This window comes from Rhododendron vialii, chromosome 4a, assembly GCF_030253575.1.
Source record: "Rhododendron vialii isolate Sample 1 chromosome 4a, ASM3025357v1".
Classification (NCBI taxonomy): Eukaryota; Viridiplantae; Streptophyta; class Magnoliopsida; order Ericales; family Ericaceae; genus Rhododendron; species Rhododendron vialii.
Window position 1 is genome coordinate 12,146,022 of NC_080560.1, and position 12,666 is coordinate 12,158,687.

Consider the following 12,666-nt stretch of genomic DNA (forward strand, 5'->3'; position numbering starts at 1 on the left):
AGAAGGTAACGGAGGTGGGAGAACAGCCACAGAGGCATGGTGGGCTTTATAGGCCTGGCTAGAGCCCGACTCTCCATAATACTCCTTCCGTCCCAAAATGCTTGTCCGGTCCGCAAAATAGAGTGTTAAAAAATAATACAATTTTTGCAAGAAAAAATCAAAAAATTTTAACAATTTACTAGATATCAATGAGTATTTTTAATTTGTGAAAAAAGTTTGAATTTTTTCTTGAAAAAATTGTATTATTTTTAACACTCCGTTTTGCAGACCGGATAAATATTTTGGGACGGATGAAGTATATTAATAAGATTCATTTGCTAGCTAGCCCAATAGTTGTTTCCGTTGTCTTTTCTGTTTTGAAAAATGACGGCCTAGGTCGTGTTTTGATAATTAATACCTGCTAATAATATTTTCAGCATTAACAAATGTTCTTAACTTGTCTTTGGCGAGTATTATGTAGAAACTTTATGTCCATCTCAAAATTAATTGGTAATGAGTAGAGAGGTCTCAAATGTTATTAAGTGATCATCCATTCCACTCCCAAGCAATGTGGGACTTTATTTTCTTAACATCTTCCCTCACGTGCAGCCGTATTTGATGTCTGTCACGTGTGGCGACTTTTGGATCCTATCATCGTGCAGTCTTTTTGCTGGTCTGTCATCGTGGGGTGTGGATTGTGAATTTTATAAAATGTGGGGTGGAACGGGACCCGCTCTGATACCATGTAGAAACTTTATGTCCATCTCAAAACCAATTGGCAATGAGTGAAGAACTTTCAAATGTTATTAAGTGATCACCCATTCATATGGAAACTTTATATCCATCTCAAAACCAATTGGCAATGAGTGGAGAGGTCTCAAATGTTATTAAGTGATCACCCATTCCACTCCCAAGTAATGTGGGACTCGATTTTCTTAACATATTAATTATCAAAATACGTCTTGGGCTGTCATTTTCCCTTTCTTTTCTTTTTTTTTTCAAAAATTGAGAAGATAAATTATAGGATTGTATTAGTAATAGCCCAGCGGCATTTATATAATGGAGTTTATTACAAAAATTTTGGATAAAGCCGAACTAACAATCTAAACTATTGTAAACGAGAAAACTACAGGGTAGTCGATGTCTTTCACCCCGACTCAGACATTGAGCCTGAAGCAAAAAGCGGCACTCGCAATCTATTGTATATTCAATCAGCAATCTGAAACGAGATAAAGTGCTAACCAAAAATAAAAATGAGATAAAGTATTAACCAAAGATAAAAACAACAAATATCCAAACGATCAGAAGAACTTCATCCAAGCATGATCGCACCAATAAACTTCTAAAAAACTACAGATTTGATAAAGCTTTCACGAGTTGCCCCGCCAAAATTAAACATCATGCATGAGGTACGTACAAGTACTATTGACACGGATATCATTGTGAAGCAACATTATCTCTGAAAAAACCCGATCTGTAAATAAATATTCGTCCATACATAAAATTAAACTCTCGAAAAAACGAGAGACATAACTCTCACATATATATTTGGGAGAGCTGCTACACACACAGCAGTCTGTGCACAGATTTTTTTGTGGGGCCCACCACGGGTCCCACACAAATCATCCGAGTCGTTCATTAAATGTAAAACAGTTTTTCAAAGGTCCCCGTAAAAAATAGGCTCAATCCAATACCTATAGGTGCTTCATCCAACCATCTAACTTTTCATTCAGATTTTCGGTTAATGAAAAGTTATGTGGTTGGATCGAGCACTTATAAGTATCGGATTGAGCTTATTTTTTATGTGGTCCTTTGAAAAAGTGTTTTACATTTAATGAACGGCTTGGATGATTCGTATGGGACCCGTGGTGGGCCCCACAATAAAATCTGTGCACAATCTGTGCACAAAGTGTATATGTGTGTAGACTTTCTGTATATTTGGAGTTAGGTGTAGTCTATATATATTTGGAGTTAGGTGTGTGCGTGCTTCCACATGCATCGACTATCAAGCCTCACTTCCATGATCAAAAGGGTCTATCTCTGTTCTAATCGTCTTGGAATTCGCAAGACTCATTTACTATCCAACAAGTTAGTGTGAAAATTGGAAGGAGTGCTAGTCAACGATCCAAGGTGCCACCATAAATGATGTACATTAAAATATGAGATTTTATAATTAGCTCATTTCCAACCCAAACTCGGGGAAAAAAACATATGGAAGACCGCCGGGATTTGGGTGGGGATGGGAGGAGGAGGCCAGGGTGGGTTAAAATGGTCATTCCCACGTACTTATATCCACCAAATCAGCAGTTGCCATAACAGAAGTGTCAAACGAGCCGGTTGGCACGATGCGACACGCAGTGGTGCAACTAGGATTCGAACCCAGGGGTGACACAGTTCAATAGAAATCTAGTTATATGTTGTGCGAAAAAATATACTTTAAAAAAAATATTTAAGTGTGAAGCCATAAAATTAGGTTTTGTTGTGCAAATTTTTTTATTTTTTATTTTGAAAAGGAAACAAAGACTTGCTGCAACTCTCTTGTGGTATGAAAAATGCAAGACAATACGATATTAATTATTCTTGATTGGAGCTTAGCATTCTCCAAATTGCATTTTTTAACAATATTTGTATAAAGTATTAGTTTTTTTCATACCCATAAATATTTAATCGAACGTACCACATTTTAGTCTATAAAATAATTACGTGTTCGTATGGATCATGGAAAAGTTTTAATTTCCAAATGGATCATATTCCTTCCAATCGCTATTAGTGGGAAAAAATTACAAATCTTTTGAGAACTTATGCACAGAGAGAGAGAGAGAGAGAGAGAGAGAGAGAGAGAGAGATTTAAAAAGGGGAAAACAAATAGGGTGTTTGCCTTGCCACGAGTTCGAAACCTAGCACAAGGGTGCTAGCAAGGAGGCACTTTGCCACCCTACCAAGCATGCCTTTGTGTAGAATTTTTCAAGTATTACTCTCCATCCCGATTTGTTTATTTAATCTCGGGTTTCCAACTTATTAAGGAAACAAAATCTTATCCATTGATTTGAAAATTTACATAATCCGATTCATTGATTATAAAATTGGATATTCAATTTGGGACATACACAAGTCAAAAAGGGGACAAACAAATTGGAACGAATAGAATAATATTTAACCTTACTATATGCCTATATACTTTTTTTTTTTTGGTATTTTTGAAACGGAGGTGGTACGTGTCACCTCCCCCACTAACTACCACCGCCCCTGACGACACGTTTAAATGTGGCACAATATGGTATGAACACAATTTTAGATGGGCACGGCATGGGTACGACATGGAAGTAGGCCTAACACAACACGATTCTAGAAGGGCACAACAAGGGCACAAAAGGCATGATACGAGGCACGACACAATAAATACTAATTTTTAACACCACAAAAAATATTAAATTTTTATGTTATACTCTAACATAACATAACATTATATGCTGTTTGTATTGAGAAAAATGTTACAATATTGTAGCCTATCTAACATCGACAAAAAAAACCTATCTGACAATTATTTGTTTTGAAATTATATGGATAAGCATATATATAGATTTAGTTGGAAAAAAAAAATTCGATGAAACTTGGTTGGAGATGTGCCAGCATGGGCACGACACATTTAAAAAACGGCACGACACGATTAAAAAATGGTACGGCATGATTAAAAAATGACACGGCACGTCGTGATTAAGTAAAGGGCAAATTTTCGTAATCGTCCCTCTAGTTATACGGTTGTCTCAATTTCGTCCCCGTAGTTTGTTTACGTTCCAAATTGGTAAAATCATTAACACCATTAATGAAACTAACAAAAAAAATATGATTAAAAAATTAAGTGTTCCAATTTTTAATCCGGTTGAACCAGTGCGAAGATCTTATTTTTTCTTATCATTTTATCCTAGATGGTCGTAATGAATTTTTTGTTCTAAGGCTTTTCAACGAGCACCCGAAGACTCCTTATTTAGTTTCAGGGCTCTCTTAGGGTGCTCATTGAAAGACCTTAGAGCCAAAAATCTATTATGACCATTTAAGATAAAATGATTAGAAAAATAAGATCTTCGCACCGGTTCAACCAGATTGAAAATTTGAGCACTTAATTTTTTAATCATATTTTTTCTGTTAGTTTCATTAACGGTGTTAACGATTTTACCAATTTAGAACGTAAAACAAACTACAGGGACGGGACGAAATTGAGACAACCGTAAAACTAGAGGGACGACTACGAAAATTTGCCCTTAAATACATGGGCCTGCGCGACATGACACTTAGTACGGTTGGCACGTAGCTAGCTAAACGGGACGGGTCATGCCAGCCCAGCCTATTTGACACCTCTAGCTATAGATTTAAATATTCGCGGCCATGTAGCAGTTTTTCTGTCCTTTGGTACTGATACACCGGTGTTTTTAAAAATTTACACCCGTATTGGCCGATTTTTGCAACGTATCGATTTTAATCTGTTTTTTCTTTGTTCGTTTCATCACCTCTACATGATCGATATAGGCGCCTTAGGTGCATTGGCGCTAAAAATAATTTAAAAAAAATTCACAACTGCTACACTGAATACTTGCTAACATATCAATTGATAGTCCCGCTACCCTTACGCTGTCTTCTACCGTTATTTAAAACCTTAGTTGGCGCACCACTTAATTTTCTGTGAATATAAATAATAAAATTACTATTATTTTGTTACTTCATCTATTTCTTTTTACGTGTTAACGACTACGGTTCTGCATGCCATTTTCAATTGCTCATATTTTTCAATGTATCTCGTTAAAAATATGAAATATGTATCTTATTTGATATATCTCAATTTTATTTATAAGAAAATATTGAAATTAAAAAACATAAAACAGAATAGACGTCGATATATATATATATATATATATAAGTTATTGAAAATAGCACGCAGAATCGTAATAGACACTTGAAAAAGGGACAAAGAGAGTATAACCTAATCTTTTCGATGAGTGATGTGGTTGAGGAGTAACTGGTAGAAGTGTTCCTAGACTTATAACTTGTAGGCTTCAAAGAACACATGGTTTAAGGAGATGTGCAAAGGCAAATCCTTCATTTTTTTTCCGTTGAGATTAAAGAAGTTTTTCCCTTTTTTCTAGTGATGAAAGTCATTGATTATTTTATTTGCCAAGTTGCCATTTATGGGAAAGCAGAGTCAATCACAAGACTATGGGCCGACAGCTGAAACAAAAACAAAGACTATGGGCCGACACTCGAATTTCACCTCGAATCTCTATTGTGATGCTTCTCTCGCTCATGCCTGTTTTTGGTTTTCTTTAGTTTTTTCCTGGCCTCTCCTGACTCTTGGTTCTCGCTCTTGGCTTCTCCTGCTTTTGTCCTAGCTCTTGATTTCTCCCTGTTCTCACCCTTGGCTTCTCTTGGCTTTCACGGTTTCACCTGACTCTTTGTTATTTTTGGTTGTGTTCTTGGCCTCTCCTAGCTCTCGGTTCCTAACTGTTCTTGGTTTCTCTTGGCTACTTGAATTTGAGGAGAGATGTTAACATATTACTAGAAAATATTATGTTACCATATTGTGTAGGTTGATGTTTCTTAGCAAGTTAGTCTTAGTTTCTTTATAACGCATGCTATAGTTATATTTTAGATGCAATCAATAATAGTGCACCAAAGCAAGTTTCCAATCAATTGGTACTTTTCTAACCGTGACATTAAACAGGAGTGAAAAATTCTACTGGAAATTATATATTTCTCTAAGCTAGAACCAGTACATGCACGTACCACGGTCCACGGTGGTTAGGAGTCTTAGGACAACTCAGTACGTAAGGGAGCCCAGCTGGAAAACAATGGCTGGACCGGCGTACGTGAAGATGACTGGTTTTCTCCTCCTCTTGCAAGCTTCCTCAGCAGTGGACCAATGATTTAATTAACGCCCGCTATGTAGCTTAATTATCGGCTGTTACCAAGCAGTTTTTTCTTTCTCGAGTTCCGCTACACCAAGTTATACTTGTGTTATAAAAAATTCACACCCGTACCAGCCGATTCAAAATCTTTTCCAAGATTGAAAAAGTTCCCCCCGCTCTCTCTCTCTCTCTCTGAAAATAAAAATCGCTCAAAAAATGTAGTCAAACTCTGGCACTGGCTCCAGTTGATGTTTCTAAACTTAACGGCCACTTCGGCGGTTGTTGAAAGTTGAGTTTCAAATGGGCTAATTTTCCTTTCACATCCCTTCGTTTTGTCGGCAACCAAAGAGGAAGAGCAGATCGAGTGTAGCTTCATTAGCGACAATGGTTCGGATTTCATCAGTTAGATTGTTGTTGTTGCTGTTGTTATGGTGGACGTGTGCTGCAATGGGATCAGTGGCAAAGGCCAGTGATCAGTACGGTGGCGTCAAGTACAAAGACCCGAAGCAGCTGGCAGCGGTTCGAGTGAAGGACCTTCTTGGTCGGATGACTTTGGAAGAGAAGATTGGTCAGATGGTGCAGATTGAAAGGGGTGTTGCCACTGCCGAAATCATGAGAAACTATTCCATAGGTATACAACAAATGAAAATCCCTGCAAATTCAACTCCGGAATGCTAGCCTGTTTCCTTTTGTTTCAAGAAAGTGAAAAATATTTGCAATCTTATTTTTTGATCTTTCGCTGTGGTGTAGATTTCGTGTTTGAAATCTAGAGATTTGAATATCGACCGATGCGCAGCAGTTTTTGGGCCCCCAATACCACTACACCCCAGTATACCGGTGCTATAAATATTCACATCGGTATCGCCCGATTCCTAATAACGCAACGCTTTACATATCCGAATTTTTGCGTGCTTCACCATGGCTGGGCCGATACTGCGCCGCTGCAGCCTGTTCAAGTGCTTTGGCACCAAAACTAATTTGAAATATGTCACCACAACCGCTACAATCGATTCCCGCTATTATCATCCGATAGTCCTGCTACAAATATAATCTTTCACTCCCTCTATTTGAAACCATGGTATGAATGAATTTGGCTTGTGTAAAAAGTATTCCGTAATCCACTCACTATCATTTCGGTAGAATCGGTACTCACTGGTGAAAGATCATATCGCTTGCCCGTTTAGCCTGGGCAATCAAACATACATGTCCGGTGTCCCCATACTTACTTGGTAACTTAGGTTAGGGTAACTAATTCAATAATTTGATGCATCACCTATCTGGGGATACGGGGATGCTGCCAAGCAGTCCCTACCGAGCGCCCCGCTTGGCAGTGTCCCCGGATCCATCCGGTCCGGACCCAGCAATTTCAAAGGCCAAACAACACTACCATCCAAGGCCGAAATACATGGGAATTTTATTTTGGGCTGTTGTTGTGCAGGCAGTACACTGAGTGGAGGGGGAAGTACATCTCTTCTAAATGCTAGTGCAGAAGATTGGGTTAGGGGTTGTTCTTTTAAATAAGCCACTTGGCTTATTTTTTTGTTCTTATTCAAATTTTTTTCATATCACTTGGCTTATTCTTATTTTTTTGGGAATTATTGCATCTTCATGACGAGAGAAATCTAAAAAGTATAAAATTTTTATCGAAATCTAATATTTTTTAAATAAAAACAAAAAAAATGGCTTAATGGCTTATTTTTATCTTTATGTGGCTTTATTTAGCTTATTTTTGACGGGAAAGCCAATGGCTTTTTTAAAAGAACAACCCCTTAATATGGTTAATGGGTTTCAGAAGGGATCGTTAGCCAGCCGTTTGGGGATTCCAATGATATATGGGATCGATGCTGTTCATGGACACAGTTGATCTGTCTACAATGCTACGATAACATTGAACTTGCAGCCACCAGGCAAGTAGAAAACTATGGTTTCTTTTCTTGAATGCTTTCCTTATTGCAGGTTTTTGAATTTCACTATGCCCTATTCTGAGTAAGTTATGCTTTTGGAAAAAAACTCCTATACTTCCAGCCTTCCATGCTCCTCAATATTGTTCTAGGATATCCGTCCCCAACTCAATATTGTTTGGTGGAAGCTGACAAATTCCTTCCTTCCTAAGTTCGTCGTTACTTTTGTGTCTATTGGGTTTGTGAAACCTGATTCAGTCTTGCTTTGCCACTTCGCTCACTATGTCGGGCTTGGGATAGGGCTAGGCTAGCCCCAATTGCCCAATTGGGGAACCACCCAAAATCTCTATGTTGCGCTTTTCCGTTTCCGTCATTCAACTTGATTTATTATTCATGCAATTGTACATATGTTTAAACGATTCCACAACAAGTTGTAGTACCAATGTCAGTTTAATCGAGAGTTGTTATAATTATCCACTACATTCTTGCAAAATATTGGAAATTAATTAGGCATTATCTCGAGTCCTTGATAGTTATAACTCACTCATACACAAATTAGTTTGCATACATTAATTGTTACTCAAATAAAAACAATGGTACGGATACAACTTTAAAACACAACTCTAGACAGAACTATGTCCAGAGCCGTCGAATGCACATGGGCTTACACCCAACAGCTCCGGACACAGTTGTATTCATACACTTTTTGTATAAAAATAGACTGATTAAACTTCTTATTGATGCACTGTTTCTGCTGCTTGTGTATTGGTCTTTAGATTGTTGCAACGGCCGGTCATGAGTAGACTATTATCGAAATACTAAATTGCAGTCTTCTAATATACTTAACTGCACCAGGGATCCTGAACTTGTGCTGTGCGTAGAATCGGCAATGCAACTGCTCTTGAAGTCAGGGCTACTTGAAGTCACTCCGGCATCTATCTGATTTCTCCTATGACTCTGCCCCAAAAAGGAATGAGGCGGGGACAAGGGATTGTAAATCCAACTCTGACCTACCCGTTGTCATCCCTATTCGTAACTCGCTGCGTACAAGTGGTTATATAGCCTTATGATCTTGTTCATAATTTAAGTATCTTTTTTCGTTCTTCTCATTTACCCAATAATCTTGCCAATCAAAAATAAATAAATAAAAATTATCCAACAATCCCATATCATAGAATTGATCACTTTATATGCCTTTCAAAAAAAAAAAAAAAACTTTATATAAAAATTCTCCATATAATCCAACCTGGTTTATTGGCCTTTTCTTTTTTCTTACCTCGCTTATTTGTATGGCAGGAACAAGGTTGCAGCTTGTGCAAAGCATTTTGTGGGAGATGGTGGGAACAACCAAGGTGTTAATGAAAACAACACGGTGATCGACAGAAACTGTTTGCTAAGCATTCACATGCCTGCCTATATTGACTCGATCTCTAAAGGTGTATCAACGATCATGGTTTCCTACTCTAGCTGGAATGGCAGAAAGATGCATGCCAACCACGATCTAATTACTGGATATCTCAAGGGAACTCAAGTTTACGGTAAAATAACATAATGCCATGGTGTTAGGCTTGGTTTATTTACCCTTTGTGCAGTTATGTTAGTAATTCCGTAGAGGAGATATGCTGCTTAGACTGTTGAAACTGAACTTGTCCATTTCTATGGATCCTTGTGTTAACAGACCCGTAGACATGTAACTCTGATGGTGAATAAAAAAAAAAATCCTGTTCTAATAGTGACATGATAACAAACGAAGCTGCCTCAACCGAAACCAATGATTCCCGCTGTATGAAAGCAATACAGAAGGAAAGAGTGGGAGAGAAAATGCACGTGTAAGAGAGATTCCCCAAATAAAGGGGTGGGCAATGTTTTTGACAAAAAGAAAAGAGAAAGCTACAAGAAAGAGAAAAGAGGCATGAAGAGAGATTTAGGAATCGCATGAAGGACCTAGCGGAGCATTGCATATATTGGCAAAGGACTTGGTGGACTCTGAAATTGAAAAGCAGGACCGGCCCAGCATTAATTTTCTCGCTCATTTTCGGGAAATTTCTTGCCGGTCCTATTTCTTTGTTTGGGTTCCATGCAGACCCCCTTTGGTAAGTATTATTCCATCTAGACCCTTTTTAAAAGTACTTTTATAATTTTGCCCTTTTGCACAATTTTTATTTTGCCTTTTTACAGAATTCTTGGAGGTGTGAATTTTGGAAGCTAGTGTGAATTTTTGGGAGTATGAATTTTTCGGGGGGTAAATTCTTAGAGGTATGAATTCTTAGAGGGATAAATTCTTTGTGGGAATTTTGGAGGTATGAATTCTTGGTGTGAATTTTGATAGTGCAAATTATTAAAAGTGTAAATTTTTGGGGGTGTGAATTATTGGAGGGCTGAATTCTTGGTATGAATTGACACCCTAAATGCAAACCACTTTGAAGAATTCACACCCTAAGAATTCAAGAATTCACACCTAAAAAAAAAGCATGGGTGTGAAACCGAACACCTTCCACAAATTTCAACCAAATTCAAAGATTCCACACAGTTTTATTTTTGTTTTTTTGTGTCTTTTTATATGAACTTTTTCTACTTCATTCTATAATATTATCTATATTATAAAACAGAGCGACTTCTTTTAAAAATGTCTAGGCATATAAACAAGAGCAACCTCTACAACCGTTAGATCATTTTTTAAAAAATTTATGATCGTACGATTAGGAAAAACAAAATAAGGAATTAATACTTAATCAATCTTCTTTTTTTTTTTTTACCAAATCCCTCTCTCAAATTGGTTATGATACTTTGTGAAAGTGGAAAAGGTGATGTGAGTTTGGAGGCAAATGTGTTCATGCACAGAAATTACATACTACTAAGAGATATAAAACGTATGTTGAAAGTGTCTTTAGGCATGGGCAATTCGCTAAAATAGAGCGATTTTTCACCAAAATGCCTATGCATATAAACAGAGCAGTCTCTACAACCGTTCGATCGTACTTCCTATGAACTTTGTAGTTGTCGGATCGAGTGAATATTTTCTAATGTATAAATCTACAATAATGTAAAAGTTTTGCTAGCATTAAATAGGATTTCCTTTAAAGATTTACACATTTCCCTCATATGTGAAATGACTAAACATACCCCTCCTTTTCCAATTGATTTTGATTGATTTAATTTTATTCCCCTTTCCGAAACCTAATTCAATATTAATTTTATATCCTATATATATATATATATATATATATATATATATATATATATATGACTTCCTAAATAAGTTTAAGTTCAAATTTTATTGGCCAAAGAAATATCATAATTGATTCCACGATTTGGGCATCTATATTATAGAGTACGTAATAATTGATTCCAAATTGACCAAAGTATTTACAAAGAGCATTCCTCTCTCTCTCTCTCTTTTTGATCGATAAAAGGAAGATACCCGTTTGGTTTACCAATGTTAGTTATTCCACACCGGAGTTGCTGACCACCACTTTGAATGAACAGTAAATACTGTGGTATCTATTGCATATTCGACTTATTCGTTGAATCACATGCTCTCTGTATTTATCTCACTAGCTATTTGGGAAGGTTACAGTCAATAGAGTGAGAATTCTTGGTTATGTAAACTTAAGGAAACTCTTATGTTAAGCAAGAATTCTTGATTTGTGTTATCTTACGAAAAGTCTTATGTTAGGCCCCATTTTGATAAGGTTCTTATTTTTCTATATCTAGATGCAACTAATGAAATTACACCGGTTTGATAACACATGTTGTGTTAGACTATTCTATGAATTTGAAATTTCGATAAGTAGATTTTGTTGGGAAGAGGAAACAATTTCCACTTAACGGTTATTTGTAACCTCCTCTCACATATGGTGGGATATACACATATCCGGAACTCACTCCATGTGAGATGGAGTTAAAAATAACTGTTATATAAAAAAAATATCATAAAAGTGTACTTTGATACTTTATTTAGACTGTGTTTAGAATACGTTGAAGCCACGGGCATCCACTAATACGTTTATGATTCCTCTCATTGATCTCGTCAAGACAAATGTTTAATCTTAATAATTAGGACAAAAAGCTGAACATAAAATTACGCAATGTAAATAATACCGAAAAAATATCAGAGCAATAATTTAGAAAGAATGGGGAGCTGAGAACAACACAACATGTTTATTTGTCCTTAGCAAAGCAACAAAACATAGCTTCTTTTATTAATTTCAACCAACGACAGAAACATAGGCTCGACCAATTGCAAATTCAATAATAATAATGATGCTAATATTAATTAAGATAAAAGGCTTGTGGAGGAGTAACAATTCAGTAATCCACGTAGTGCCACTTGGTTGTACTCCAGGAGCATGGACTAATTAGACCTCGAGGAGACAGAGAGGTGGCCTCCATTATTCAGAACTAAAATGACCCAATGTTTTCCAAACCCACAAATAGATTTATGGTGGATTTAGCTAAATATTGCCTTTGCGTTTTAGAAGGGCAAAATGGTAAACATCTTGTCGGACTACCTTGTCGTAGAGCAGTCGATTCTTTTGCAGATTTTGCCCAAAGAGATGAAAGAGTTGGTCCATGTTTTCACTTCCGAAATGATCCCGCATGGGGTTCTCCAGGACAGCTCTTACGTCTGCACAATTCCTTTCGATATCCAAGGGCCTCGGGTCGTAGTTGGAGGGGTGACTCAAAGAACAAATTTTCTCGATGGTAAAACACTTGTTCATTTCGACAACCATCTTCACGTCCTCAATGCTTGGCAAATACTGAGGCAAGTTGAACGAGTCCACTTTTTCTTCAGTTATGTTTCCCTATATATCAAATAACACCGAGCTAAATATACTTGCCCAAAAACAAAAAAAAAACGAGCTAGATATATACTCTACCAACAGGGA

The 12,666-nt window shown here is 36.9% G+C and overlaps 1 protein-coding gene across 2 annotated transcripts in view; it reads right to left on the reverse strand.

Annotated features, from left to right (window-relative positions):
• Positions 1-11,931: 11,931 nt before the first annotated feature.
• The window catches only part of LOC131321795 (loganic acid O-methyltransferase-like), a 97,625-nt gene continuing 96,890 nt past the window's right edge, over positions 11,932-12,666 (reverse strand). For both annotated transcript variants that reach the window (XM_058352752.1, XM_058352749.1), the window contains exon 3: positions 11,932-12,582. In XM_058352752.1, the coding sequence (XP_058208735.1) occupies positions 12,232-12,582 (351 nt within the window). In that variant the 3' untranslated portion in view covers positions 11,932-12,231. The remainder of the gene's footprint in view (positions 12,583-12,666) is intronic.